We start from the raw sequence: 27,739 nt of genomic DNA on the forward strand, positions 1-27,739 counted from the left end.
AAAATTCCATGCATCCGCCAATACGTATTCGTACTAACGTAAGCTACGTAAGCATACGTACTTACATATCCGTGAATTAAGCGAAAGGTAAGCAGAGAGTGAAGTTTCTGTGGCATTAAAATCGGAAGCGCACAATCACATCCTTTCTTTTGATGTAAGAAGTCGTTACTGATGTACGTTTGATGTACACTCTGCCAGTGGCATTGATTGAGTCTCTTGCTTCTGGCATAGCTCCCCCAGTCCTGGAGTAATCCGTTTGGATGCCAATTTAAATCCCAACTGCGGCACGCAGAGCCTGGCAGAGTTTCCTTGCCAGCCCGGAAATGTTTGAATTACTACCAAAGCAGTTTCCAGCTGCAGCCAGGCCAGCCAGGCGGCTCCGCCCACGTCTCTCGTAACTGGGGACTTACATATAAGCGACTTACCTGTGGGGCTGTGGGGCTGTGGGACTGTGAGGCTGTGGGGCTACGCTCCTCCTCCTCAGACTGATTATAAAACTGTCTCGGGGAGCTGCCTGCCAGCTGGGCTTCTTCTGTTACCATAATCATCTTAATAATTTCACAACTCATGTCTTTATTACATTCTTCCGCTGTGCCCACTGCCACCGCATTATAATTTCCCAGCTCTCCGCTCGCTGGAATTTTTTAATTTCAGCCCAAGCAAAGTATCTTTTGCGGCAAAGGAGCAGCCAGAAGCAGCTCAGGCAAAGTATCCTCCATGCGTGTGCCGCATGCCCTCCCCCCCCCTGTACTCTGGTTAGACTTTCATCAGCTTTTCATCAAAGATTTTCTTCCATTTCCATTTGCTGTGCTGTGGGGCAACACTGCCACGTCGTAATTTAATTCCTCAGCGCTTTTCATCCCAAAACATTGGCACGCAAATACTATGCTGCCCCAGCCCCACCCCCAGCCGATGCAACACCGGTTCCCCCGCCCCGCCGTGTGGCTGTGCCTGCTCAATCTCGCAGCAGGTGACCCAGAGCGGTGCTTCCTTTCAGAATCCATTGGGCAAGCTAATTTTCAAAAGTTTTTCAATCTGAGAGAATATATTGAGAGGCAGCCTTAAGGGTTTTTTCTTTAATGGTGAAAGTCTCTGCTGATCGAACCCTGTCTGCGGGGCACTTAATCCTTTATAGCCGATCCATTCAAGGAGCTCAAGGGCTCTCTGTTCATCTCATTTGTGCAGCCTTGGATTTCCTTTATTCGGTGCACAGAATAGGCCGCTGCGCAGTTCCACCATTTCCATCATTATATTCGTATTTTCCACATGATTCTCCCTTTTCTATGTATAATAATCATTATTTCGATTAATTATTATTAGTTGCCCATTCCATGCATATGTATGTATCCATGTGTGTGTGTGTGTGTGTGTGTACACCTACTCGTTGATATTCGTTGAACACATTTCTGTTGTCATGTTTATTTGTGTCCTATTATAGATCCATACGCGTAGATCTGCCCCTAGCAGCGGATTTCGATGCCTGCTGCGTCGCTGGGTTTTAAATTTAGAATGGCCTTCTAACGAAGCCAAACAGGTTCCATGGCCATGCATCGGCGCGGAGCGGAGCGGAGCGGAGGAGCGGCACTCCCTGAGCCCAAACCAATCCGCCATGCACATGCCACATTTTACGGAACCCGAACTAATTTTAATGCCTTCTCCTCCGACTCCTACTCCTTCTGGATACATTTCAAGGTCTCTATTGCAGGGGGGTGCTGCAGTTGCAGTTGCAGTTGCAGCTGCAGCAAATCTGTATCTGTAATTGGACGAGCCTTTAGTGGATTTAGTGTCAACGGGAAAGGGTTGCTTGGTGGCTGCCCCCCCGAGAACAGGTTCCCACGCGCCTCCCAGTCAAGAGTTTAGCTGAAAATATTCACAGATCTGTAGGCGCGACTGCCAGACACCCAGAAAGATTAGAATTAGAATATTACGAATCATTTAGCGGGGCATAGCGGAGATTATTGCGCTGTGACCCACTGAACCGCAGTAGCTTCGCTTTTTTTTTTTTGTCTATATTTGTGCCTTCTCCACAGTCTCTCGCTTTTAATTTGTAGAGCAGCCATTTGTCGCCGCAATTGTGGATTGCCGCAGAGATCAGATGATCGTAGAGCAGCGATAACCTTTGCGAACAGCAAACTCATTAAAACACACGCCAAGTGGAGGCCACAGACAGCTCTGCCCAGCTGCCAGCAGCGCCAGTTTGGAGCGATCTGCCAACGGGTGAGCAGCAACTGCGAAAGCCTCAGAGAAATGCATGCCATAGAGACGTCCAGCAGCAGTGGGCTGGAGCCCACATCGTACGTGCCCTGCGTGCGGTACACCAGCGGCCAGAACGGAACTGATCTGGCGGAGCAGCGGGTGGGGGCGCTGGTGACGGAGTTAACGGCGAGGCGGCAGTTCTTCTACGGCATCGAGGTGGTGGCCTTGCAGGGTGGCAAGCCCACCTGCCTGGACTTCAACAGCTTCCTGCCGGTGCTGCCCACCTTCGTGAGCATTGTCTGGCTGGGCCTGGCCTACTGCCACGTGAATCCCATCGATCAGGTGAAGAGCCTGCAGCTGGCCCGCAGCCTGGAGTCACGCATTCCGGTCATGCCGCACATATCCGCGTACTGCCTGTCCCAGGAGCGCCTGGATCAGTTCCTCGCGCTCAACTTCACCAATGTCCTGCCCATACGCGGCGATGCCGTTCACGAGACCCAGAACTTTCAGTACAGCTGGCAGGTGGTCGATTACCTGCGACGGCAGCGAGGCGGTCAGTTGCCCCACCCTCTGAACTTCAACCGAATTATTATCAATCAACTCATTGTTATCCCTCAACAGAGAACATCTCCATTTGCGTGGCCGGCTACCCCGAGGGATACACCAGCCTGCCCGAGCGTCAGGATCCCGTGCAGGCCATGAAGTTTCTAAAGAAGAAGATCGCCGCCGGAGCCGACTGCATCATCACTCAGATGTGCTACCGTTCCGCGACGATTATCCAGTTCATCAGGGACTGCCGCAGCGCCGGCATAACAGTGCCCATTGTGGTGGGTCAGACGGTGGCCGACTGCTTCCGCACCTACCGCATGTCGGAGAATATCGCAGGGGTGCACCTGCCGCCCGATCAGCGGGCGGAGCTGCTCCAACTCAAGTCCCACCCACAGCGCGTCACCCAGTTCTTCGTTCAGCTGAGCATTCGGATCATTCGCGACATCCTCGACGCCGACCTGGGTGTGTATGGCATTCAGTTCTATACCTTTAACAAATTCGAGCCCGTCTATGAGGTGCTCAAGGAGCTGCGCTCTCTCGATATCCTCAAGGATGCAGACGGCCACTAAGCTATAGTTGAGCAATAAAAAGAGGAAGCTAGCGAAGGTGTGGCACTCAAGGCACTCAGCAGAAATGTATGGCAAAGGTCTTTATTTCGATTTGGAGTCCAGGGCTAAATGACAGATTCCGGCAATAGATTTCGGGCCATTAGGGGTTAAGCTGGCAGCCAGGAAACTCGAGTAGCACCACAATTCAGACAAAGGGAGAGAGAGTGAGAAAGGCGTAGATCCAACCCCTTCGTTGACCAAAAGCAAATGATGCGACTGACACAGCTAATGGCTAGGGGTCCAGCGGCCCTGTCCAGCAGCCCTGTCCAGAAGGCGGGCATCTGCATGGCTGGTGGCTGCAGCTGGCCGCAAACGGAGGATGATGCTGATGATTATGAATGTGTTGTGGAAAGCCCTTTTTTGGCATGTGCGAATCCCAGTAGGTACACGTACATCCCATCCCATCCTCACATCCCATCCTCACATCTGTATCTGTGAACGTGCAGCTTTTGTGTGCGTCATAAACGTCAGTCAATGTCAGAAGAAGGGCCTCAAAATTCGAAATGCGTAGATACTCGTATTCGTACTCGAACTCGTATTTTTGATGGTTTTCAACCGGAATAATAGAACTGTTGCGTCATGGCGGCACCTTCTACTGGAACTTGCCCACCGAGGAGGGTTGATGGTTATGCTGATGTTGATGCCACAGCCCACAGCTCACTGCCACTGGCACTGCCACTGGCACCGTCAGAACAGGCTGTACAAAGACGCACATTGAAAGGTCTTTTGACAAACACAGCGTTTGACATTTGTAACTTGCGGTTGATCGGCCACGGGAGCAGCAGAGAAGGGATAAGTGCCAGCACAGCCCAGCCCATAGTTCGCCCAACTCCCGAATAGCGACGACGACTCCAAGGGGTTGACGTATGCCCCCCCCCCCCCCCTCCCCGCCCAGCCGATGACGCAGACCCCGAAAGGCTAAAAGGTTTCTGCCATCACCTTCAAATCCAGGCCCCTTCTCCCTTCCGCTGCTGCTAATGCTTGCTCCTCCCTGTTTTCGCAGCTGTCGCTGAAGTCTGAAAAATGATGTGCGAATGCGAATTTCCCTTCGGTGTTTGTTTGCTTTTGTCTTTCCTTCTGGCCTTCTGTCCTCACGGCTCTGCAATTATTTATCGGCAATTAAGCCAAACAAATGGAGCCGTTAGAGGGTAAAACGGCGCATATTGCGCATACGCCGTGAGTGCCCATCAATAAATGTATGTGCCATCTCCCAGGGATTCGGTTTGAGGCCTCTGTGGAGCCTTAAGATTTCCTCGAATTTCTCCTACAGGTCTTCTCTGGGTACGAGTGTGCCAGATTTAGATTTGTTTTCTTTTTCTGGCACACTCTTCGAATGACGCAAATTACAAAACCTACGTGGATTCGCTTCTTGTTTGTTTCCGATAATGCGAACAAACGTCATTCGATACGAGTGACACGAACAGAAAACAATTCAGCATGGATTGGTGCACTCGCGAGTGCTTTTGACATCACTTAAATAATAAACAAGACAAAAATAGAGGCCCCATTCGTAAAAATAACTGATATTAAGGGAAGCTGACAAATTGGGAGTTGATTTAGACACATTTCCCGGGATATACCAGGCTAGTTATTTCACTATGAACATCCAATTGGACCAGTAAATAAATAAGTAAAATAAATAGACCAATAAATAATGACACCAAGAGACCCCCCTGAACATGATATATGTATTTCAGTTAATTGAAGATTTCTTTTTACTCAATTTTGGGAATGCATCAAAATCAGAGCCATGAAAATATTGTAATGGAAACGACACTATTACATTTTGGTCTTTTATAGTTCAACCAAATTTGAACTTAACAGAAATAATATATGGTAATTTAGTAATGGCATCAAAGGAAGGCATTTTTGCCCAGGAAACTGCTAGATTACCATATCATTTGTATGATATGTATGTATATGAATGCCTTCGAAAAAAATTGAGGCTATTGTATCTTTATTATTTATCGGAATATTATATCGTCATGTTACCCTGAGACTTGTACGGAAATTTCGTTTGAATTCTTGTATTTTCATAACATATAAATGTACATATCTTCATACCAATAATAGCATGTGCAATGTACATACATACATATAGTACATAAGTATTCATAGAAGATATGGCTGATATTCATCAAAAGAAATCGTCTCTAGTGCAGTCGCTGCCGCTGGCAGCTCGGCCGCCGCGCTGCCCCTCTTCGATTTGTTATGCGTCGTTTAATTTTATTTCAAAACAAATAAGCGTAAAATGAGGAAATCCACGATAAACAAAACCAAAAAGCAATCCAACAGCAACAGCAAACGGGCCTATGAGTCTGTGTGTGGAGAGCACGGAGAGTGTGTGTGTGTGTGCATCTATAGAAAAGCAAAGCAGTGATCCTCTGCCGCTGCCCTGCCGCTGCCGCTGCCGCTTCCACTACCTCGGCCTCTGCCAACAACAAAGAAACTGAACAACAACAAAAATTGCACTGCTTTTAGTTTTTTCTGCGGTGGTGGTGGGGTGGAGGAAGCTGGCGATCGACGAACAAAGAAGGAGGCAGCTCGCCGTAGAAAAGCAAAGAGCAAAAGAAGACATAAAAGCGGGGAGGAAGGAGGAAAAACAAAAGAAACAGCAAAAAAAAAGCAAAGCAAAGCCAAGTCACGTTCACGTTTCGCTGCCGCAGTCGCAGTCGCCACTAAAAACGAGAGGCAGAGCAAATCAGCTGGCAGAGTTCCAAGCAGAACAAACCAGCTGAGCGAACCTCTCTCTCTCTCTCTGTCACTCGATTGATATTAAGAGAGTATTCAGAAGCGCCTCCCTCTCTGATTTAATAAATGATCACAGCTGTATTTTGAGAGCCCGGAAGAGCAACTTGAGAGTTTTTCTACACATAAAGAGAGGGTTGGTTGTTGCTGAAGGTTCTCTTACAAGAAAAAAAAGACGCTCAAGAGAAGTCAATCCCCTCCTCTCTCTCTCTCTCAGTGTTTGGCAGAGCTAAGAGATCTTCGGTGGCCGCTCTTGAGTGGATCCACAAGTCAACAAATTACACACAAGAGTGCCAGTGAGCGACGAGTCAAAGCTAGAGGCTAGAGAAAACATATGTTGATCGTGACAGCGAGCAAGAGACATTAACAGAGTATCTCTGCATGTACATAAATATGTACATATGTACGTGGATATGTACATGCAAACAGTGTAACAAAAAAAAAGTCGAAATTGTTTACGACAAACAATAAATAGATATATTTTGCAGCGCTGACGCTGCCTCTGCTGCTGCTGACTGCGTCAGCGTTGATGATGGTGGGGGGGTCCGTTGGCAAGGGGTTGGGGCTGGGGTTGGTTGGCAGCATGTGGCACGCTGCTGCTGCTGCTGCTGCTCTTGCTGCTGCTGTCGTATCTGCATCTGCACATTGATTTTTACAGTTTTCCTTTCCTATGCGAAATATTGTGTGTGTGTGTGTGTGTGTGTGTCGGCGCAACGACCGATACTCTCTATAAGTTTCACCCCCTCCCTCACCGCATTGCTATATATGTAGTACATCATCTCCTCCTCCTCCTCCCCACCAGCACAATCAACGATAGAGATAGAAAGAGTCGCTCTTGTTGCGACCTGCCCCATAGCAATTTGCATGCCCCGTGTGCGCCTTCGTGTGCGTATTAAATTACCCACACACACACACACACAGAGGAACACACACACACAGATACTGTTACCCAGAGATGGGGGGGGATTGAGATACGGACACGAGCAGCGCGCATGCAAAAGGCGAAATTGGCCAAAGCTCATGTGAAATTTACGGCAAATTGTAACAATTTTTTAATTAAATTGCAACAAGACCGAAAATAACGAAAGTGCCGTGCCACACATTGCCGCAGGCATAACGGCAGTGGAGTGGAGCCTAAGTGGGGTGTCAGGAGTTACATATATACAATGTACAATGTATGTACATATGTATGTATGTAAAAATGCACTTTTGATGCCCTGGCAAGGGTTGATATTTGTTGATCAGGCAAAATGTACCTTTGTACATAAAATTTAAATATAATTTAAATAAAATAATTCCATGGATCCAAAGCTAAATTCAATATAAATCGACATTTTGTCTTTCTAGCCCACGGAGAGCAGCTCGATCGGCAGCAGGAGGAGCAGATAATAGCTACCATCAACCTGGTAGCTATGAGATTGCTCCGCCATGGTGCAGAACCCAGAAACCCAACGTCATGCCATAATCTTGCATCTAAACAGCCTCAAATTATTTGACCGACAGCGATCGTTGGGGACTGGCTCTCCTGGCTGACAACATTGAAGGTAATCGCAAAGAGCTTTGTGTATATGAGAAAATAGACTAAAGAATTTATTTTAATAAGTATGGGGACTATCTATTGGGTACTTTCAAAATTTATGGCACTACGATGCCCCAAAGATATTATTGGAAAAAAGCTACTGTTGGGCTAGAGACGGATAATTTTGGTTAGGAACAAGTGGGAAAAGTGACGCATGGCAGAACATCATTCCCAGCGCTCACGGTAATATTTGCACAGTCTCATCAGGGCAATGAAATGCACAACTGAAACAAAAGAAGAAGCATCAGAGACAAGGAATCACTAGCGACGACTACACTCCTGATTACTTGGCATAAATATGGTGGTGAACAGCACGACTGGCAGTGGATTGCTCAGATATAGGCCCAACTTGAACATACCTTGACTATCCTGCGGGCTGAAAACGTTCAATACTTAATGGCAGGGACAATTGGATTATATCACTCGCCCGCTTATCGCCAAAATAAATCAATATGCCGGACAGCAAGTATATTGGCGCACATACTACGCCACAATATGTGAAAATTTGGGTGACAATGGTCTGCTTTTCACCAGCTGAAATTAAATATAGAAAAGTTACTTTAAAAATAATAAACAACGTAAGCGTACAGACTATGCATTTCGTAGACGGCGCCACCACAAGCAAAGGTGAAAAAGGCACCCCAGACCATGTTCCAAATTGCAAAAAACTTTACACATTTCTCATCACTATAATTTTTACAAGACTCACACATGGCGAATGGAATTGAATTTTTTCGAGAGTTTTTTTTGTGTGTGTTTGAGATCTGTTTGAATATGATTTCTATATTCTGTACAGCATTCTCAATGTTCACTGCGATCGAGCTACGAGTTGCGAACTTACTTCAGCCGAGGGGACTAGTATATCCGATTTGTAATGTTACCACGGGCTGTTACTGGCCGATCTGGCCATATATCCTTGATCCCTCGAGCCTGCCACAAGTAAAGGAGAAAACTCAGCCACAAGAGTTTTCGAGTGCGGAGATATGCAAAAGTTGTAGCTGAAGATGCGTACAGCAGGTTCCTCCCCTCCGCATGACAACAGCCGACACTTGTCCGGGATCTTATTTTGGGAACATCCATATGTACCCTATGTGCACTATGTACCCTATGTATGTATGCACATAACGACTCGTTGAGGTATGCACATGCTTCATATGGAGGATGGTGCTTCATAATTTATGGCCAGAGTCGAAGAAAAGTGATCAAAAATAAAATGATTATTTTCAGAGGGAAGCAGCTACAGAAATAATAAAATCGAAGCGCTACGCAAATTATAAACAAACATCAAAATCGGCAGCACGCCAATACAAATCCGAATCCCCAGTCCCCATCCCCATCCCCATCCCAGTCCCTGTCCCAGTGCCGCGATCCCAAAAAACCATTCGAGTGAACGCCACAAAAACATCGACGACCTACGTAGGCAACACGTCTGAGTATTCGGTGAAGGTTCGACTGTGGAATACCCTAGAGCAGAACAGTACTCTCCCACAGTATTTAATAATGGAACGAAATTCGTTTTAAAAGTGCATCCAATGAACTGTGGAAGCTCCCCAGGTCAATTATTAAATGCACAAAATTTAGGTCGCGCCCAATACACCGCTGGGCAGAGTGCACGGGTGGGGGGAGGCAGAGAGTAAAAATAAAATCTTTTACTGTGTTTTGGTTTGTGAGACCCCGGGCCTGATTGTAGCGATATCTTTTGATCTTCTTCTCTTCTGGCTGTGGCTGTGGCTGTGGCGACCTCTTCGCGCGTGTACTCACTCGTATGGCATGGGCTGTGGTGGCACTGTAGAACCGTACCACAGTCGCTGCACTGCCAATCGGAAGGAAGCTGCACCGAAATCGCGAAATGCAGAATCGTAAATTCAATTCACTTGGCAGGGATCCGTTCATTGGCTTTTGCCGCATATTTTGAGCTTTTTAATGGGCAGCAACGATCGGCTTTCCCTTTGGATTGCAATTGGATTGGTGGCCACGATCCAAGCAACAATTTGCAGCGTCAACTTCCCTGATAGTTCAACCCTTCATGCATTCGTGCATCATTCATTGAGGCATGCAACTGCAGTGTGTTTGTTTGTTTTTCTGTGCACATCGATGCTTTTATGGGTGGGATGATGTCTAATTGCTGGGACTTGCGTGAATGACTAATGCCGAGAGCCATACAGTGAGACCCGTACAGACAGACAGCGTGGCACCGGGCCAGACCCCACACGGAGTTGGAGCCCAGTTGATGGATCATTTACCTGGAAGTTCAGGGCATTTCGGACCTGTCCCACTCTTACTGCCCCAGTCCCCACAGTCCCCCCAGTCCCCAGTCCCCTCAGACCCCAGTCACAGTCCCAGTCCAGTCCCGAGCAGGCCATTAAAATTTCATGTGTACCGAGAATAGAGCGCAAATAGGCTGTAATTATAGAACAAACATACAACACACACTCTCTCCTCTCTCTCTCTCTCTCTCTCTCTCTCTCTCTCTAGCTCTCTGTGAGATGGCGAGAGTTGGGGACAGCGGTGGCATCGGGCCCAAATGGTAATTGTGGATACACATGTATGTACATACATCTGTGTGACGGTGGATCTACATACATATGTATATACATATGTACATATGTATATGTACATACCGCATGCGTATGTATGAGCGGGCTTATAAGCGTTGTTGTTGTTGGCTGGTAGCGTGTAATGCCGCAATGAAAATCGCCCATTACAACAATTTCATTTCATTTTGCCGCCTTTGCGCTTACGTAAGCCCCTCCCCTCCAGGGAGAGGGGGAGCACAGGGGGAGCACAAGGCACTGCAGTCGTACTGCCAAGAGCAGCACCCCCAAGGGGCATGCCAGAGATGGGCTCACGATGCACGCGACTTGGTAGTGCGAAAATCTAGCCAGATATCACTTCTGCCTATAAGTCGATAAAATCAATCGCTGCTGGAAACAGATAATCATGGATTTCCAAGCATTTTCCCACGATCAATTGGCAGCTTTTGGCTGTAGCTTTAGCTATATCAGATCTGAAGCGGCAAGCTGCCATATTCGTGTATGACCACCTCTAGTGCCGTCCGCAACGGGCGTGGAAGGGTGCAAAGGGAAATGGCAAACGGCAAACAGCAAACGGCTTTTGTGCCACCTTTTTGCCGTGCAATTACACGGCCAACAGCCAGTAGCCAACAGGCGAAACAACACGAGGAACAGCAAAAGCAACGACAGCGAAAACGACAGCGACAAAAGCCAAGCAAAAATCGCGCCAGACAAGCTGACGGCAGCGTGTGATTTTCGTGCCCGCTGTGGTTGGAACGGACAGAGAGACGTACGGACGGGACGGACGGGATGCATTGATAGACGTAGTGATTGGGGCGAAGTCTGTGCACGGGATTAGCCCATGTACCATGCACCAGTAAATCTCCATTGGAGAATACTAATGCTGGAGAATGTCATTAATTATGCATTCGGATAGCATTCACCCGAATGTTAATCTGCTTGAATTGGATACCCAATTAGCTGCTGGGCAGAGCAGAGCAGAGCATCCCCGGTTCGACTTGTGCTCGAGTGAGCATATTAAATGCGATTAGATCGCAGCAGCGATCTACTCAGCTCCGCTCCACTCCGCTCTGTTCCGTTCTGTTCCGTGCAATTGCAAGTCAGATCGTAGCACTTTTAATGATATCGCCCGATGGACGATTAGTCATCGACCGGTTTCTCGATTGTCGGTCGAATACACGTTTAAAGCTGCCAGCAACAGTAACAGCAGCAACAACAGCAACAGCAACAGCAGCAACAACAGCAACAGCAGCAGCAATAGCAGCAGCAGCAACAACAGCAGCAGCAACAGCAACAGTAACAGCAGCAACAACAGCAGCAGCAACAGCAGCAACAACAGCAACAGCAGCAACAACAGCAGCAACAACAGCAGCAGCAACAGCAACAGCAACAGCAGCAACAACAGCAGCAACAACAGCAACAACAGCAGCAGCAGCACGCGAGCAGCAAACGCTGAAGGTTTCAGCAGATAATTGCTCAGAGAGAGAGAGAGAGGGGTAGCGGGGGAGAGAGCGAATGGCCAGCAAGTACTGTTAGTCACCGTCAGCGATTAAAAGTGGGAGACGGACTGGCTAGCAGCTCCGTTTGGCATTAGTGGCGGCCCAAGGCGAAATCGATGTCTCCACACTGTGCACAGTGGGGCGGAGGAGTAGATGAATAATTGCACAACACGAACAAACACTCAACGGTACCATATTTAAATGAAAATATAACAATAAACGCCAAGCCAATGACATATGTACATATATCTATGGTATATATATATCTAAAGTATATGTGGGGCACCGCTGTCAGTGCCAGTGCCACTGTGCGAGCGCAACAGACGCGCTGGCAACAGTCACGTAGCGTCACACGTTCCGTCCTGCCTGGCAACAGTTCCACATTCGCATTCGCATTCACCCATTGATACGGATGACCTTAGGCCCCCCGCCCCGCTCTCTCGTGGCAGTAGTTTAGTCAGTGGGCAAACCAGAGGTTCGTCACGCGAACAACTTTGTACCAGGCCCGAGCCATACGCTCCTCCTCACCTGGATTTACCGCCCCTCGACTGCACTCCAATATATTTGCACAGCTGCTGCGCCCGTTCGGGGCTGTCCGGGGGCTTTTCCCGGTTCTGGGGGTTATTTCATCAGCCAGATCTTGGCTACCACGCTGCTGGCACTGATCTAATTTAGTCAGGCCGCCTGCTTTGCTCTGCTCTGCTCTGGAAGTTCTTTCTCGCACCGCTGTGACTCACTGTGGCAGCGACAGATCGCTTCGGTTCGGTTCGGATCGGCCAGGCCAGCGGCTGTTGTCAAGGCCCACTCGCTGCTGAAAGTTTTCGAAAGCATTTGTCATACTCTCTACGGAATATTCGGCGGCGAATCGGAAGTTAGCTGATAAGATGCCACATCGCTATATCGCTCGGATCTCTTGTTAGTCATGGCAGAACTGTGGTTCACTCTGTGATTTGTCTGTTGGATTTGGGCGGAATCTAACCATACATATATCAATTCATATCCATAATAAAATGCTTGCCCGATACTCGTAGGTACTCCAAGTCCTCCAGGTCAAAGCGATTAGCTACGTAGATTTCAGTGGAATCTGTTGAAACTGTTGTTAAGGGGAAACGGTGGGGGAAACGAGTCCAATGTGCCACCTAATTGTAGAGTCAGTCTTTGAGCGATATCTTGCGATTTCATCAGCCCGTTGCCTCTGTCTCGGGGTCGCCGCCTTTTACTATTTCTCCCTCGTTCGTGTTCGTTGCTCTGTTGCTCTGTCCCATCCATGGCTGATCTGATCAGGGACTTAATAAACATTTTCAGAGCAACCAAAGCAGCTCGTTAAAAGAGTTCGTCTTCCACTCCCCACTGAGGCTATGCAAATGGCCCACAGAGAAAAGAAAATGCATCAAAAATACAGAGAAACCCTTTCGAACACACAGCCACAGATCGATTATAATATTTAAATTTAATTTCATAATATAATCTAAATTTTAGATGCGAAAATGCATTGGCAGGAAGTTGAAACATTTTCGCTGCTCTGAACGGAGAAAAGTCTGCTCTGGGAGGAGTTTCCATCGGAGGTAATAACCCGTTTCGCGAAAAGCGTCGCCCCCCCACCACCCAGTTCTGAAAGTTAACTGTAAGTGGAGGGGCTGGCTGGCAGCCGGTTGGTTGGGTGCCATCGTTTGTGGGGCTTGACTTACTTCTTCACTTCAGCCATTTCACTCTCCCCCTGACTACCTCTGACTCCCTCTTAGTTTTGCATAAACTTACTCTGCCTGCCACAGTCTCTCCTCTCTCTCTCTCTCCCTCTCTCTGTGTCACCATAGCACAGTTATTCGTCATTATCTGGTGACAGACATCAGCTGTTGTTGCTACCCAACACAAAACGCGACAACAACAACGACGAAGAGAGCAGCACAAAAGACTGGCAGCAGTTCGGGGGCTAGACGATCCATGGATGCCCTGTAGAAGTTTCTTCCTGGATATGCCCTGACTTGTAGCCTAATTCTATCATCTAAATTCCCTCGAAGCTGTCTTCAGTTTGTGGCACTACTGTGGGACTGATCGATCTTCACTGATGGCCCGTCGAGCCACCCACCAGCGGACCACCAACAGACCCAGCACTGAGCCAGGCAATTCTCCATCCTCCAAGTAGAAAAGTCTGCCTGGCAACAGAACGACAGTCACAGAGTCTCTGTCTGTCTCTGTCTGTCTCTGTCTGCCCCGTGAGCCAAAAGACAGAGAAAAAAACAAAGAAAATAAAACAAAACGATCGAAGCGATCAACTGGCGGATGACAGCTCAAAATCGGAGTAGTTACACTCACCAGCAAGCGAATTGTATCCTAAAAGTAGCTGGAAGATGCAATTTAATGCCTCTGCCAACTTCAAAACGGAACAGTGGCCAAAGGGCACAGATTTGATGGATAAAGGCTATGGAATAAATAAATATATTGAAGGCGAATCGCGTGTGATCAGTCAGTGCAAATATATCTCCCGAGATATGACAAAGACATGGCCGGCGGCGTTTGGTGTTCGTTCACCCCTGATGATATCTGTCGGAGGTTAGCTGTTCGCACCTGGGCGCTACCGGGGACCTGGACATGTGTTGACAAGCCATTAAATTGCAATTATTACACGCGTACAGCTGTGAAAATATTTGATCATACATGGAGCCAGTGGAATTCGGCCAGGAGGGCGCTCGTCTGTGTGTGTGTGTGTGTACACAGCGTGTCCAAGATCAACACATCGCGACTTCTGTCAAATCGGTGGAGAGTGCACTGCCCCCACCCCCCAGTGCAAGGTCAGCACGAGTTGAATGCCCCAATCGCCCGCAAATCACAAGAATAATCGTATCCAGAGGCAGCGGAAAGGTGTTTGATAGCAGCCCCTTATCGGCTTGGGTTTCTATTGTTTGGCAGCTCCACAGATAGATAGTCGAGCCCCCCCACCGATTGGCACTGGGACTATTTCGGTGCTGTGTAGATAAAGTTTCAACTCGATTGAACTCGATCGACTCGATGGGAGTGGCAGAGGAGGTGGCACAATATTACGCCTAGGTGGAACGCTCCAAGAACTCAAACCATCCCTGCACAGGTGCTTCAGGGAGTAACTGCAGCTTCGTAGCTCCGAGTGCTCTCTCCTGCTCTGAGATCAGTGGCAGGTCTCTTGGTCTATGCCTCTGCATTTGCCTTGCCTCTGGCTCTATTTTTTGTAGCCTATTTTAGCGCTTTTACGAGCCCAGATTTTCAGTGAACGACTGCGACCAGTGGACAAGGTGCGGCGAGGTCTACTCTGAATGTGGATCTGGAGCTGCAGCTGGAGCTTGAAGCTGGAGCTGGTGCTACTTGGAACTGGACTCTGGCACTCTGGCGGGGTCTGGGCTTTAATGGCGGACTGCAGGCAGGCAGTCCCCTGCATACGGCTACTGTGCAATGGGCCATTGAAACTAATTGGCATGATTGATTGCCTCCACGTCCGCTGCCTTCCGCCTGCCGGCTGCCGTCTCAGTATTGGGGTCTCTGGGCTCTGGGCATACGCATGCCTGCTCCATCGCATCGCATTGCCCCACAAGTGCCTCGCAGTGCCTCGCAGTGCCTCGCAGTTGCTCGTTCCTCCATCGTTTAATTTAATTAATGAGCGTGTGTATCAATTGGTTTGCAATTGTTTAATTGCTTGTATCGTGCAGCGTTCCCCATCCGCCGGGTCCCGCCCCCGCTGGGTGTCTGGTGTCTTGCTCGTGCCCCCACTGTGCCCCGACTGCGGCTGCCGTGGCATGCCCTTTTGTGGGGCTTCACCCCCCCTCCATTCAACCTTCACACTTGACTTTTGTGTCATGTTACGTCTGTCAATGTTTCCATCTCTCGCTCGCCCCGGCTTTCTTCTGCCTGCCTGTCTGTCTGTCTGTCTGTCCGAATGGTCCGCTTATAGAGCCAAGCGGACAGCCATAAGCCTGACAGCAGCAGTACAAGAATTTTGGACTTGTTCTGCCTGCCAGCCGCTGCACTACAGAGGTAGGGCCAATGGCAGTAATACTGACACTATTCCATTCCACTGGTCTGCGGATCCCTTAGCCTGAGAGAGAGCCACAAATAGTGGCTGGGCTGAAGGGAGCTATCGCAGGTTTATATCTGACAAAACTGTAGACTAAATTCCAGCATGGAAAGAGTGGAACCTGTACGCGGCCATGGCGCAGCCAGAGAACACAACACAGATATTTGTATGTGGAAATAGTGGAAGATGACTCTGAGTGCCCCAGTTAATCGACGCAGTTTCTGATGATGAAACTTTCGCCACACACCAAGCAACCGCCGTAGACCGGTGAGGTGAAACTCTGTGGCGCTGTCTGCTGTCTGCTGTCTGCTGGTACCTGAAACGCTGATTGCCATGCCATTGTGTGGCATTTCCTCTCCATGGCCACACACTCTACTCGTACTCTTCGTTCGTTCTGCTGGCAAAAATGGAAGACACGGACAAAGTGCATATGAAACAATGGAGCAAATTATGTATGTTTGGCTCCGCTCCGCCACTACGCGTTCGACTTTTTACCAAAGCCAAAACAGGCCCAGAGCCACACAGCCACACAGCCCACCCATTGTTGGCATTTTCCGAAATTCAAACGAAGCTTCTGAGTGCGATACGGTTCCCTGGCACGCACCTCTCTCTCTCTCTCTCTCTCTCTGTCTGTTTGGCACTGTCTCTCTGTCCTCTGGCCTGTGCCATTGTCACTCTTTGGTGCGTTGCATGCACCCACCCAACCGTGCGACGATGCAAAACGGAATGAAGGCACTTTTTTGTGTCCAGGCACGGCGGCGGACAATGCTCAATATCCGTGTAATATCAGCCGACCTGTAGCTGAACTTTACGCTGGCACAGTGCCAGCCAAAAGCATGATTCGGAGCCATCCCCAAAAGGTGCAGAATAACAGCGAAGTTGTAACCGAGTAAAGGTGAAGCAAATCTCCGAGTCAAAGTGCTTTATTTTGGCAGCAATTTAGACCCAGCAAAGGCCTAGCCCAAATACGAGTGTGGCTGTGCGCAAATCTCGGCGCTTCGTCCCCCGAACTGTCGCTGGGTTATTGTAGATTAATTTGCATTAAAAAGCATTCTACGAATATTCCGCTCTCTGCTCTCCCGGGTGTGTCCAGACGAGTCACGTACGCGTACGCGTAGTGGTGGCCAGAACTGCAGACACGTTGCCCCAAATGGCACATGGCTCTGAGTCCGAGCTCTCTTTCGGGATCTTTGGGTTGTCGTCACCGTCACCGTCACATGTGACGTCGGGCCGGAAGGCGGCACGGCTATGGGTACGGGTACGCGCCCACGTGCGGATATCTGTCGGTGTGCTCAAAGGTCGATGGCGAGGCGGGGCGGGGCACGTCACTGGCGCCGTTTTTGGTGACCCGAACACGGAGTTGGCAACAAAGTCACGTGTGCCCATAAAAATCATTAAAAACTACCTTGACGATTCTCCTAATTACGCTGACGTGTGGGGGACGTCCCCCCCAACACTTACATAATCTGCTCTCTATGTAGCGAAGAGCCGACCCCACCTCATACCCTTGACTCTTGCTGGCTACTCCGCTGGAGTTCAATGCACAAATTTGCATTGCAACTGAAATACTAACCGAATCTCAAATTAATTAGCATACGACCCGTGCGAGGCGATGATTTCGAAGCAATCAATCAAAAGCCACAATCTCCGATACAGATACAGCGCGCAAGCATCTATAGATACAAATAAATATATACTATATAACAGATATGTACTCGTGTGTGTGGTCAGATCGAAAGGTGAACGAAACTTTCGGGCTGGGCGGGCGCCAATGCAAATTGCAGGCCAATAAATTCACAAACTGAGTCTGAGTCTGAGTCACAGTAAGAACTGCCTAACGGATACAACACTTCTAGTTCCAAAGGTTATATAATATTAAAGCTGCCGCTTAATATATACTGCCATTAGTTTATCGCGATTTTCGAGCAGACTCCTTCATGCAGACTCTCGCGACTGACTCTTGAGCTCGCTTGGACATTATCCATGGAAGTTTGATGACCGACCGTTTCGGATATATATGTATGTATGCGCGTATATACAGCCCAACCCCCGCAGCATGCCCCCCACACGATTGTGTGCTAATGGTGTGCGAGCGGATAATTGACATTCATTTCCTTCTTGGCAACGGCGCAAGCACGGAACCGATCGCCATTCACGGCTCAGCGATCACCGCACGTCAATCGCGAGACAAAGAAGATAGAGCGTCAATGATCACACCCACCACCCCACCCCACTCCTACCCTGAACTGGCCTGGCCTGGCCTGCCCTGGTATCATTGTAGATGTTGCCATGCGGAGGTTCCCCCCCCTGCTCCAGCATCAGACCCTCGCTTGGCAACAGACCTTGGGTGGGGGGGGGGCATACATACGTGACTTTTGCATTGGATGGAGATGGAGATTCCCCCAAATCAAAGCGATGGGACAGCAGCTCATCGACAGCTGGCAGGGGGAAATGCAAATTTAACATTTTTGCCAGTTATTTTCTAGGCCATTTTACTGGCAGAAAACGTGGAGAGAGCAAACAGCAAATGTAAACTGTATTGAACTATTAAGAATAGATTCATCCTAGAGCAATAGCGAAAATGGCTGAAATTGATTTTGTTTCGCTTATTATTTGTGGTGTGCCTTTGGACACACTTCAGTGAATTTTATTATTAAACGGGGGCTTGGATAATGGACTTTACGGGGCATGGGACAGACAGACAGTAGAAAATTTCGAATTTACACTGGAAGATTGAGTAGCATCGCTCACCGTACTGGCCGAAGTTATTTGAATTTCGAGTGTGCCTTCTAGCTGTGAAGAAAATTCCAAATGAATTAACTTTTAGTTGTGTTCCTTTTCGTTACGTGTTTTAGCTGCGTCAAGGCCGCCTTTGGGGCCGCCTTTCCAACCCATGTGATGCATGAGATGCATTCAGACAACTGAACAGGCAGCCATAGAAAGAGGCTCGCGAAGATTGTTGATGCTATGCCTGAGGCAATTAGGGGCTGTATGGCACTGGGGGTACAAGTTTATGTTGTTCTATTAATATACTAAAATCAGTAATAATTTGGCAAGAAATTTAAATGGTTGAAGGATGCCGTTTTTGCACCCTTTAAGCTGGGAAAAATGCCCATGATACGCCTCCCTATTGGTGGCTCTGCCCGTTGGCAATCTTTTTCCGTCGGAACTATTCAGTGTGTCCTGCGTGCTTCGTTTGAAATGTTTATGATTTTATTTATCGAATCTTCCCTATTAGAGACTAACGACAAGTATACAAACCTTAGGCCTAATATATTTATTTAATTAATTACACTTAATTACTTAGGGTACGTCCCTAGCTAAGTATTTTTGCTGGGTGGGGAGGTCTCTTCGCTGGAGTGAAGAATTTTCAAATCATATTTTATGGAGTTTGGGAGCAGCCACGGAATGAGAAATGCAGCAAATTTAATGTGGAAATTATCCTAAATGCAGTTTGATTAAAGCTGAGGCTGTAATGCATTTTCTCTAGCAATTCATCCTGCAAGCAGTTCATGGACAGAGCCAGTAGCAGCCCTGATTTTACTTTGTGGGGCCAAAAGAACACTGGGCCATCGGCTTCCATGGCATTCACAAGAGAGTTCTCTTGACTGGAAACTGAACAAATAAATATGCGTATTATACACGTTCGTACATACACATCTATACATAATGTAAGTAGATGCTAAGTAAGATTGTTCCACTCGCTGCCAATCGAACTGAAATGTTAGGCAAAGAAAAAGTCGCAGAGGCAAAGCGAATTCAAAGGCACTTTCCCACAGATGTGAAGCGCTGGCACGGGCAGGGCACGGGGCACAGATAACGAATGAAGATGGCATTAAAAATGTAATAAACGTCATAAATTGTTAACAGTTGATTGCCTTTGATTATGGGATACACTCGTACTCGTTGGCACGTTGCTATGTGGCATCTAAAGGCATTATTCGCATCGACAGCCAATCCCCTCAACTGAACTCCCCACAGAATGGCTCTGACAACACCTACTAACAAACTCACAATAAAAGTGCTGCCCGTGCGGTTTTAATGGCCATCTCCATTTCCATCTCTTACATCTCCTCCATCTCCTCTTTGCCACCCATGCCACAGGACAATTCCGGAACTGTCGAAGTCGTAAAAGCCACTGGAAACTGAAATCAATGGCGGCCGTGGGGTCAGGTCGTGGCAAATATTCCAACAAATGATAGGGCAGAAGTACCCAAAACTTGTTGTGGCATTTACGAGTGCAGTTAGTGCTGCGAGTCCTGCCTAGGCAGTCCTGCAGTGATTCATTCTGTTGCCAAGAATCTTCCAAGGAATTCTGGGTCTATGGGTACTCACGATTCCTGGCATAATATTGCTGGACATGGCTGTTCCTTCCACAATATGCATATGCGTGGCATTAAGACTGTGACACTCGGGGCACACGTGTAAGCCTTTGGGCACTGTGTCGAGTCCTGGCCAAGAACCAAGAGCCAAGAACCTTCGAGTGCCCTTCGCATAGTATATCCAGTGGCCATTACATGTGTGTGGCATGTGGCATGTGGCAAGTGTGGTGTATGGTCTGCCTAGAGTACGAGTAGTATTGGCAAATTACACTCCAACGGACCGGCGGACGGACTAGTGTGGGTCTGTGGGTCGGTGGGTGAGTGGGTGGCTCTCTCTCTCTCTCTCTCTCTCTGTGTGTTCGGGCTGAAAGGGCTTAATATGCAAAGTTGGTAACTTAATTTAAATTCCCTCGTCGTGCACTTATTACTTTGTGGCAGCCGAGTTGTTGCCTAGTGTTGTTTTAGTGCTGCTGCTGCTGCTGGCGGTGGGGGGGAGGCAAAAAACTGAAGCACAACTCAACCAGAAACTTGCCTCTGGGTTGCTGCTGCAGTGGGGCCAGAGCAGGGCGCTGCGATGTTGTTTCTTTTCTTTTCTTTCCTTTTTTTTTTTTGGCAGTACATGAAACAATTTTTTGATAATTAAAGTTGAGCATTCTGTCGGGGTAGGGGTAGGGGAAATAGGCCCAAAGGCATCTGCCACTATATGGGCTTCGCTTCCCCATTTGCTGGGTGGGAGGGGGTAGGGTATCTATTCTTCTTTGTGGAAAGTTCGAGCCACAAAACTATGCCACAACTTTGGCTGGCAGTTCCCCCCCCCAGTCCAGTGCTAACAAATTGGAAAAAACTTTGCAAGTTCTCATTCGATGCATAGAAAAGAATACTTACAAATTATTTGCTCTGAGTTTGGCAGCAGCTTCCATTGCACCAGCAGTGGCAGTGGCAGGGGCAAGTGGCAGTGGCAGGGGCAGTGGCAGTGGCAAGTGCTCTTCCCTCTGGCTGATGTGGCGGCTATAAAAGCAGAGTTCGGCTGAGCTTTAGGGCGGAAAGGATTGTGGCAGGTCGAAGTGATTTTATTATTTAAATTAAAAGGAATCTGGGGCCTAAGCAACTCAGGCGCCTGCTGGCACAGGCAGGTGGGGCAGGGGCGGGCACATGCCTGGGGGAATTGGCAGTGCCACATAATTAAAAGTGTCGCATGTTTGGGTCACCAACCGACGCCGCAACCGCCCCCTACCCCTGCCTTGTGCCACCTTGAACATCTGTGCCCCGTTCCACTGACAAACTTTCGCACATAATTTATATGCTTATGTAAAGTCGTGCGACAATCACAGAAATAGAATTTCTTATAAGCAAAATTCCGCGCATTCCGGCTGTGCGGCGGTGGGGCTGTGGGGCTGTGCGGCGGTGGGGCTGTGGGGCTTCCGGATGCTGGCAGTGGAAGTGGGTGCGGGGGGACCTCAACCACCAAAATGCCAACAATGCGCGTCTGCCGCAAGAAATTACTTTCTGCGCCAAGCGGCAAGGTGTGTGCCACCCACCAGGAGGAGGTAACTGGAAAGGGCGAACGCGGAACGGGGAAAAGGGAAGCAGCAGCTGATACATATAAAAGCAGCATCGTCCCGGGCCCCCATAGCCCAGCCCAAGTAGCAAATCCTTGATGTGATTCCGCCTCATACCGCATTCAGTCAGTCGCTCAGCCCCAGCCTCAGCCCCAGCCTCAGCCTCCCAGGGGACCGGGGACGGGGACGGGGACACTCGCACTTGCTGCTGCTTATGGATTTTCGCAAGCGCGATTTTTACTCATTTCCCTTACCCCACACCCCACCCTCAAGCCGCCCTGTGTGCGCGTTTTACAAAGTGGCAAATGGAAATGTCTGCCACATTTTGTGTTCAACACACACGCCACACACACACACACACACACGCACACGAATTTAGCGTGTTAGCATCTTTGCTCATCAAGTGACAGAAGAGCTTGCCAGCGACATGACGTTTTTATTTGTCCCTCCTGGGCCCTCCACCTCCCTCCACGAATTGTTTGTTTGAATTTGTAAATATATACATATACGAGGGGCGTCTTGCAACGCACTGCCTGCTCCCTGCCCCCTGCTCCCTGCCACAAAATGCTGGCTATGTGGCGCATAGATCATAGCATCAGGTATCCAATCATAATGCTGGGTGGCGTGAGGAATAAATAATTATCGAGGCATCAGGCAATCGATGACATCTCTGACAAGGTCTGTGCTGTGTCCTGTGTCCTCTGTCCTGTGTGTCACGTGTCCATCTCTGAGCGCGGCTCCTCTCTTGCTCTCGCCCACTTCCGCCTGTGACGAATGATGTTGCCGCTCCATTTGTTGATTGCCGCAATCCTGATCCGCCACTCTGTGCCACACATGTTGCCCATGGGTGGTGCCCCCTCCCCCCTCCCCGCTCTTCTTCTCTGGCTCTTATGCAAAAAAAAAACAAAAAACTCGCGTGAATTTTCGAGACGTGCTCAACCTGGCAGCCCTTCCTTCGGCTGGGTGGCTGCCCGCAGCTGTGGTGGCTCCGCGAATCACTTTCAAATCAGCAATTTATGTTTATTAGGAATGGATGGAGCACGGAGCTGGAGTCTGGGGAGCGCACATCAGTCAGGCAGTTCAGTCAGGCAGTCTGTCTGTCTGTCCTCTCGTTATGCGCACCCCTTTGGCGGTAATCACTGCACCCAGCCAGCGGAGGGGTAACATGACTTCTAGTAGGTGCCTGCCACACCCAGCGGAAAGCATTTAAGTGTATACTGAATATGCCTGATCCTACCAAAGGATAGGGAAAGGGCAGCAGCAGTTTCCCGCCCCAAGGCCTTTCTTTCTCTTCTCTTTTCTCTTCGAGGGCGTTTCCCGGTGCCATTGTCTCCTGTCAGCATTGATTAAACTTTCGGTCCGCCTCGGCTCCCCACTCCCCCGCAACGTTCAGCCGCGCAACGCGTGAAATTTCGCCATGTTGCACAAATTGATGCATGCCACTGCCACTGCCACTGCCGCGTTCCGTGTCTGCGACAACGACAACGACAACGACCAAATTCGCGTCGCGTCGCGTCGCGTCTCGTCGGTGGCATGTTCGGGCGGAGTCGTGTGATTCCTTTTGACGTGCGCAATTAGGGGGAGAGATTTCAACAAGGAAGCTATCAGCCCCATCCTGCCCCAGCCCCTGCCCCAGAATGGAGGGGCGGCAAGAGGCAGGAGGCAGGAGGCAGGAGGCAGTAGGTGGACTTCCTTCCACCTGTACAGACTGCAGCCGGGCGAACTACTAACCCACTTAATGGCAAAAGCTGAACAGAGAGGGGACTACTCCCTCAAGGCTGCTCCCCAGAGCTAAGCAATCGATCGAATAAAGGACCTTCGGGCGAGGGGCTATAGATATTATGAAGCTGTTGTGAGGGTGCACCAATCAAGCGCCAATCAATGCCTAATACGGATCTAAGTTTTCGGTTAGGAACCGGCAGACAGCTGACACATATCCTGGCACATCCTGCCCTGCTGTCGGTCATTTGCATGCTGTGCCCACCCGGGTACCTGGGAGTCGTGTACCAAAGCAATTGAAGAGGATCGCAGTGAGTGGCAGTGGCAGTGGCCCAGAGGAAAGAGCACAGTGGCATGGAATGTGAACCAACTGAAAACAAAATCCAAGTACCCCCCAGTAATCGACAGTGGGCGGAAGGAGAGACATTGCAGCAGACAGACTTGGTGCGAGAGTATTTTCCTGTACAACTATTATCAAGGATTGCCTTTGGAGTCTTAGTCTTAGTCTTTTTGCTCGATGCCGCACCACTGTGCGTCAGTCCTCTAACAGGACATCCCCTGCTGCCGGCACATGAAACACGTTTCCGGCATTATCGGTGCTCCGCGTACGCCTGGCTCTGGTTCCGGTAAACAATAAACAACCGAAAATCCCAGGCCCGGCTCTATCGCAGCCCGAATGAATGGATTTCAGCTGTTCGGCATTCAATATTGAAATATTTTTAGCACAAGTGGTCGACCCGTCTGCCGCTGTGCCTCTGTCCCTGTCTCTGTCTCAGTCTCAGTCTCAGCTCGGCTTGGCATGAATTTCGCTGAAACTGAAACTGGAACCGGAACCCCCGACCGACTAGTACTAGCCGCTGATGATGCCTGATGTCTCGTGCTGAAAGGATTGAGTTTTGTTCTCAGGGATTCAGCTGTTTGGCAGCTGAAATTGCCAGTTGCCAGTCGCCATTTGCCTGCCAACACGAACGAGTCACGTGACTCAAGCGAATAGAAATCGGCGGCTGAATCGGAGTCCCACTGCCAGCCAGCTGGCATGGCAATGATTAATGCCTCTGATACCAAATCAACACTAAGCACGTTGCAGCATATCATTTTGATGCAGAAAAAACAGCTCGATTAAGCAAGAACTTAGCACAGAACTGACTCTTAATATTTGTGCTTGCATTTTGTTATTTTTGGTGCCACTGGCAGATACACTTTCCCCTCCAGCGTTGGTGCATTGTCCTGTGGTTTTGTGTGTTGGCATTGCACTCGCACTCATTACGGTGAGTCTTTTGTGGCGCTGATGGGTAATCTGTGGATTGGAAACGCCTCTCGGAATGGAAACTGCGCTCAGAGCCAGGCCCCGGCACAGCCCTTGAGTGTAACGTAGCCAATTGATTTGGGTTAATTCCACGCCTTGTCGACCGCAAAAGAAACGAAAAGAGGGGTGCGGAGGAGGGTGCGACACTCTTGGCCTGACATTGGTCTGTCGTTTACGAGTTAATTTCCAGACTCGGGCAGCGGAAATGTCTCTATTCAGCGTGGCTAAATTATTCGAATTTACAGCATTGGAAAGCGGCCTCCTTGGGTGACTTTCGGGGCGACTATTCACTGCTACCAAGGCGTCGCAGGCCGCAGTTTCGCGGCCACAGAATGGCGTTCATTCGCTCCCCAAACAGATAGTAGGCGAAGCTCAGGAGAACGATCAGCGCGAAGAAGACGAGACGCAGGGGCGCGGACAGGGCGCCCAGAAAGGGATACGCCCAGATGCCGGTGCGCAGCCAGACGTAGTGGATCCCAGCCAGATAGCCGGCCATGAAGGCGCCCAGGCCGGCAAAGCCCTTGCTCCGTGCCGGGTAGCGGTGCTGCGTGACGCAGAGCTCCACGAGGGCATAGACCACGACGAACGTGTGCATTGTCTGGTTGAGCCAGACGGGATAGATGAGCTCCAGCAGGCCGGGGTAGATCGCATCCTTGTTGATGGCGTAGAGCGTCCAGAAGGTCAGGCCGACGGTCAGGGCCAGGGGCAGCACGAAGCTGGCCAGCAGGTAGTCGCGCAGCAGCCTCAGCCGCCGCACACGGATGACGTCGCAGACCAGGGCCAGCGTATAGTAGCAGAGCTGAAGCAGGCCGCCCAGGAAGGTGATGTACTTCCACTTGCCCCCCATTGGCGCCTCCAGGCGCAGCTCCACCGCCAGCTCCGGCAGCCGCGCGTACCTGTAATCGTAGTAGACGGCGTAGCCGAGGTGCGTCGAGGCGGCGAAGTGCAGCAGCAGCAGCAGCCGCGTCCTGCACGCGTGCACCAACACGTTGCCTCGCTGCTCCATGGGTACGTACTGGTTGGGGCTCGCCAATACGAGCTTCAATTGGTCTGAATGGCCTGTTAGTCACGCTCCTCAATGCGTTACGGCAGGGCCAGCAGCAGCTACACCTTCAGCAGGGACGCCATAGGAAGGAACAGATCTCTGGGAACTCACAGACCTACTACAAGTTTGCCCTGCCCTGCCCTACCCTCTCCTCAATTGGCTATTTGTTTCTTTCTTGCGGATCACAGCTGATGGGGCTGGATGGGCTGCTCACATTTCAATGCCAGATGACGGCGGTACGGTACGGTACCCAGGGATGGCAGGGTAGGAGTATGGGTAGGGGTGGGGGTGGGGGAAGGTCAACTGACCGCAGGGCAATTAAAGCGAGTGCGTACTGTAAATATTTGTCTGTGCCGCTGGCGCGGCGCAGCCTCCTTTGTCCGATAATTACAATTAGCCAGGCCTGGCAGCACTCCTGCATCGGCTACGGCTACAGCTACGGCTACGACTCTGGCCATATGGCCAAGAAGGGACCAAACTGCAATTTGTATTCCTGCTGACGGGCGTAGCGAAGAGGGTTCGACAGGGGGGCCGCAGCGGCGTCTCTATTGCATCGATTCCCGGCTGGGCTGTGGGTGCTCTGTTTTTAAGTGCTCTGCCACATCCTTGCCCCGGGCGGAGCTTCAGCAGCAGCCTCCCACTTGAGGCTGTGGTGTAGTGGAGCTTAGGTTCTCAATATCTGCGCTGGGCATGCGGAGGCAAAAACGACTGCAACGCGGCGCAGTCCGAGTGGACAGTGTGGCAGTCGTCCTGCCGACAACAGATGAGCTGAGCGGCCAAGTGGACAAGGCAAGGCGACAGAAACAGAGCCAAACAAACGTTGAGTACTTCGACTGGGAGTCCCTCCTTTTTCCTCCTTTTTTGAAGATTTTTAACTGCCTTAAAAATAATTGAAATTGAAGTGCCAAATGCCGTAGGCTTGCTGCCTGTTTTATCTGTCGAGAAGGGATTTGAAGTGAGAGTTGCCGACTGCGCAAAGAGTACTGCAACGTGTCGTTTATTTCTCCATGCGATTTATGATTTATTCGCCAAGTAGCTGGATAGTCCGGGCAAGGCAATTACTGGCTTACCCCAACTAAAGCGATTGTTCTTTGATATGTAGTTTCCAAAGCGTTTTTCCCTACTGCCATCACAACTATTACTCGTCATAGAGTCATCGATCTATTTGGAATTGTTTTCAGTGGCGTGGAGCACGGGGCACGGTGCACGGGGCAGACACAACTCAATTAAATAATAGACACAGACCCAGACCCAGACCCTCTGCTACGGTACCCAGTGGCCCAGTGCAACCGATTTTGGTGGTGGTGGCGCAGCAGCAGCAGCAGCAACAACAAATCAATCAAGCTGCATTATCCACTAAAGGGGGTTAACGACTTTGCGACCGAAGCCCCAAAATTGACTGCCGTTGACTGGCGCTGGCAGTGACGCTGGCCCCCATGTGTTTACATACGAGCAGTTTAGCAGGAGGTCTTATCACAGCACAGCTGATGCTCGCATTGGGGCAAATACTCGTGCGCGTAGAGGGGAAGGGATGGCGACTCTTATCGTCCGCCCCGGCTGCACGTGTGCACGGCGCTGGGATCTAGCAACCCATCGGCTATCGGAAAGCTACGGCATCATTAACACAGATGGGCCCACTGATAAGTCGTCCAGCTCCGTCGTCGTCCAGCTGTCAGCTGTGGGTAAGGGACACCCTCGCCCTTGCCCATTGAAGGTAGAAAGCAGAGAAGGGCAAGGCATGGGCATGGCCATGGCCTGGAGAGTCATTGGATATTGATGGCATATGTATTTGCTCAGGGGTCGCGTGGTCGCTTGTGGCTTTGTGGGTGGGAGCGCCGCAGGGGCAGGGCACACGTGTACCCATTTTTTGGTGGGTGGGGGAGCTCTTAGCTTATAGATGTTCTGATTTACTTCCAGTATCTGCCCCTGAAGTTATATCCCGATCCTCAGCGCAGCTCGTTCCAAACCGAATGCCGGAGGCTCTTTGGCTTTTGCTTGCCATATGGGAACGGCTATGTATACATACAAAAAATACC

At 49.8% G+C, this 27,739-nt stretch overlaps 3 protein-coding genes across 3 annotated transcripts; 1 reads left to right on the forward strand and 2 right to left on the reverse strand.

Annotated features, from left to right (window-relative positions):
* Nucleotides 1–2,051: 2,051 nt before the first annotated feature.
* On the forward strand, nucleotides 2,052–3,383 carry LOC111072686 (5,10-methylenetetrahydrofolate reductase). The gene is made up of 2 exons (XM_022364696.2): nucleotides 2,052–2,749; nucleotides 2,818–3,383. The coding sequence occupies exons 1-2, from the start codon at nucleotides 2,248–2,250 to the stop codon at nucleotides 3,312–3,314; spliced, it is 999 nt and encodes a 332-aa protein (XP_022220388.2). The 5' UTR covers nucleotides 2,052–2,247; the 3' UTR covers nucleotides 3,315–3,383.
* Nucleotides 3,384–7,799: 4,416 nt separating this feature from the next.
* LOC111072697 lies at nucleotides 7,800–8,463 on the reverse strand. The gene is made up of 4 exons (XM_022364709.2): nucleotides 8,273–8,463; nucleotides 8,108–8,214; nucleotides 7,968–8,049; nucleotides 7,800–7,904 (listed from the first exon to the last, which is right to left on the reverse strand). The coding sequence occupies exons 1-4, from the start codon at nucleotides 8,391–8,393 to the stop codon at nucleotides 7,846–7,848; spliced, it is 369 nt and encodes a 122-aa protein (XP_022220401.1). The 5' UTR covers nucleotides 8,394–8,463; the 3' UTR covers nucleotides 7,800–7,845.
* A 16,472-nt stretch (nucleotides 8,464–24,935) lies between these two features.
* Nucleotides 24,936–25,683, reverse strand: LOC111072692 (androgen-induced gene 1 protein). The gene has a single exon (XM_022364703.2). The coding sequence runs from the start codon at nucleotides 25,662–25,664 to the stop codon at nucleotides 24,942–24,944; it is 723 nt and encodes a 240-aa protein (XP_022220395.1). The 5' UTR covers nucleotides 25,665–25,683; the 3' UTR covers nucleotides 24,936–24,941.
* Between the last annotated feature and the right edge of the window lie 2,056 nt (nucleotides 25,684–27,739).

Source organism: Drosophila obscura, unplaced genomic scaffold (genome assembly GCF_018151105.1).
Source record: "Drosophila obscura isolate BZ-5 IFL unplaced genomic scaffold, ASM1815110v1 contig_1, whole genome shotgun sequence".
NCBI lineage: Eukaryota > Metazoa > Arthropoda > Insecta > Diptera > Drosophilidae > Drosophila > Drosophila obscura.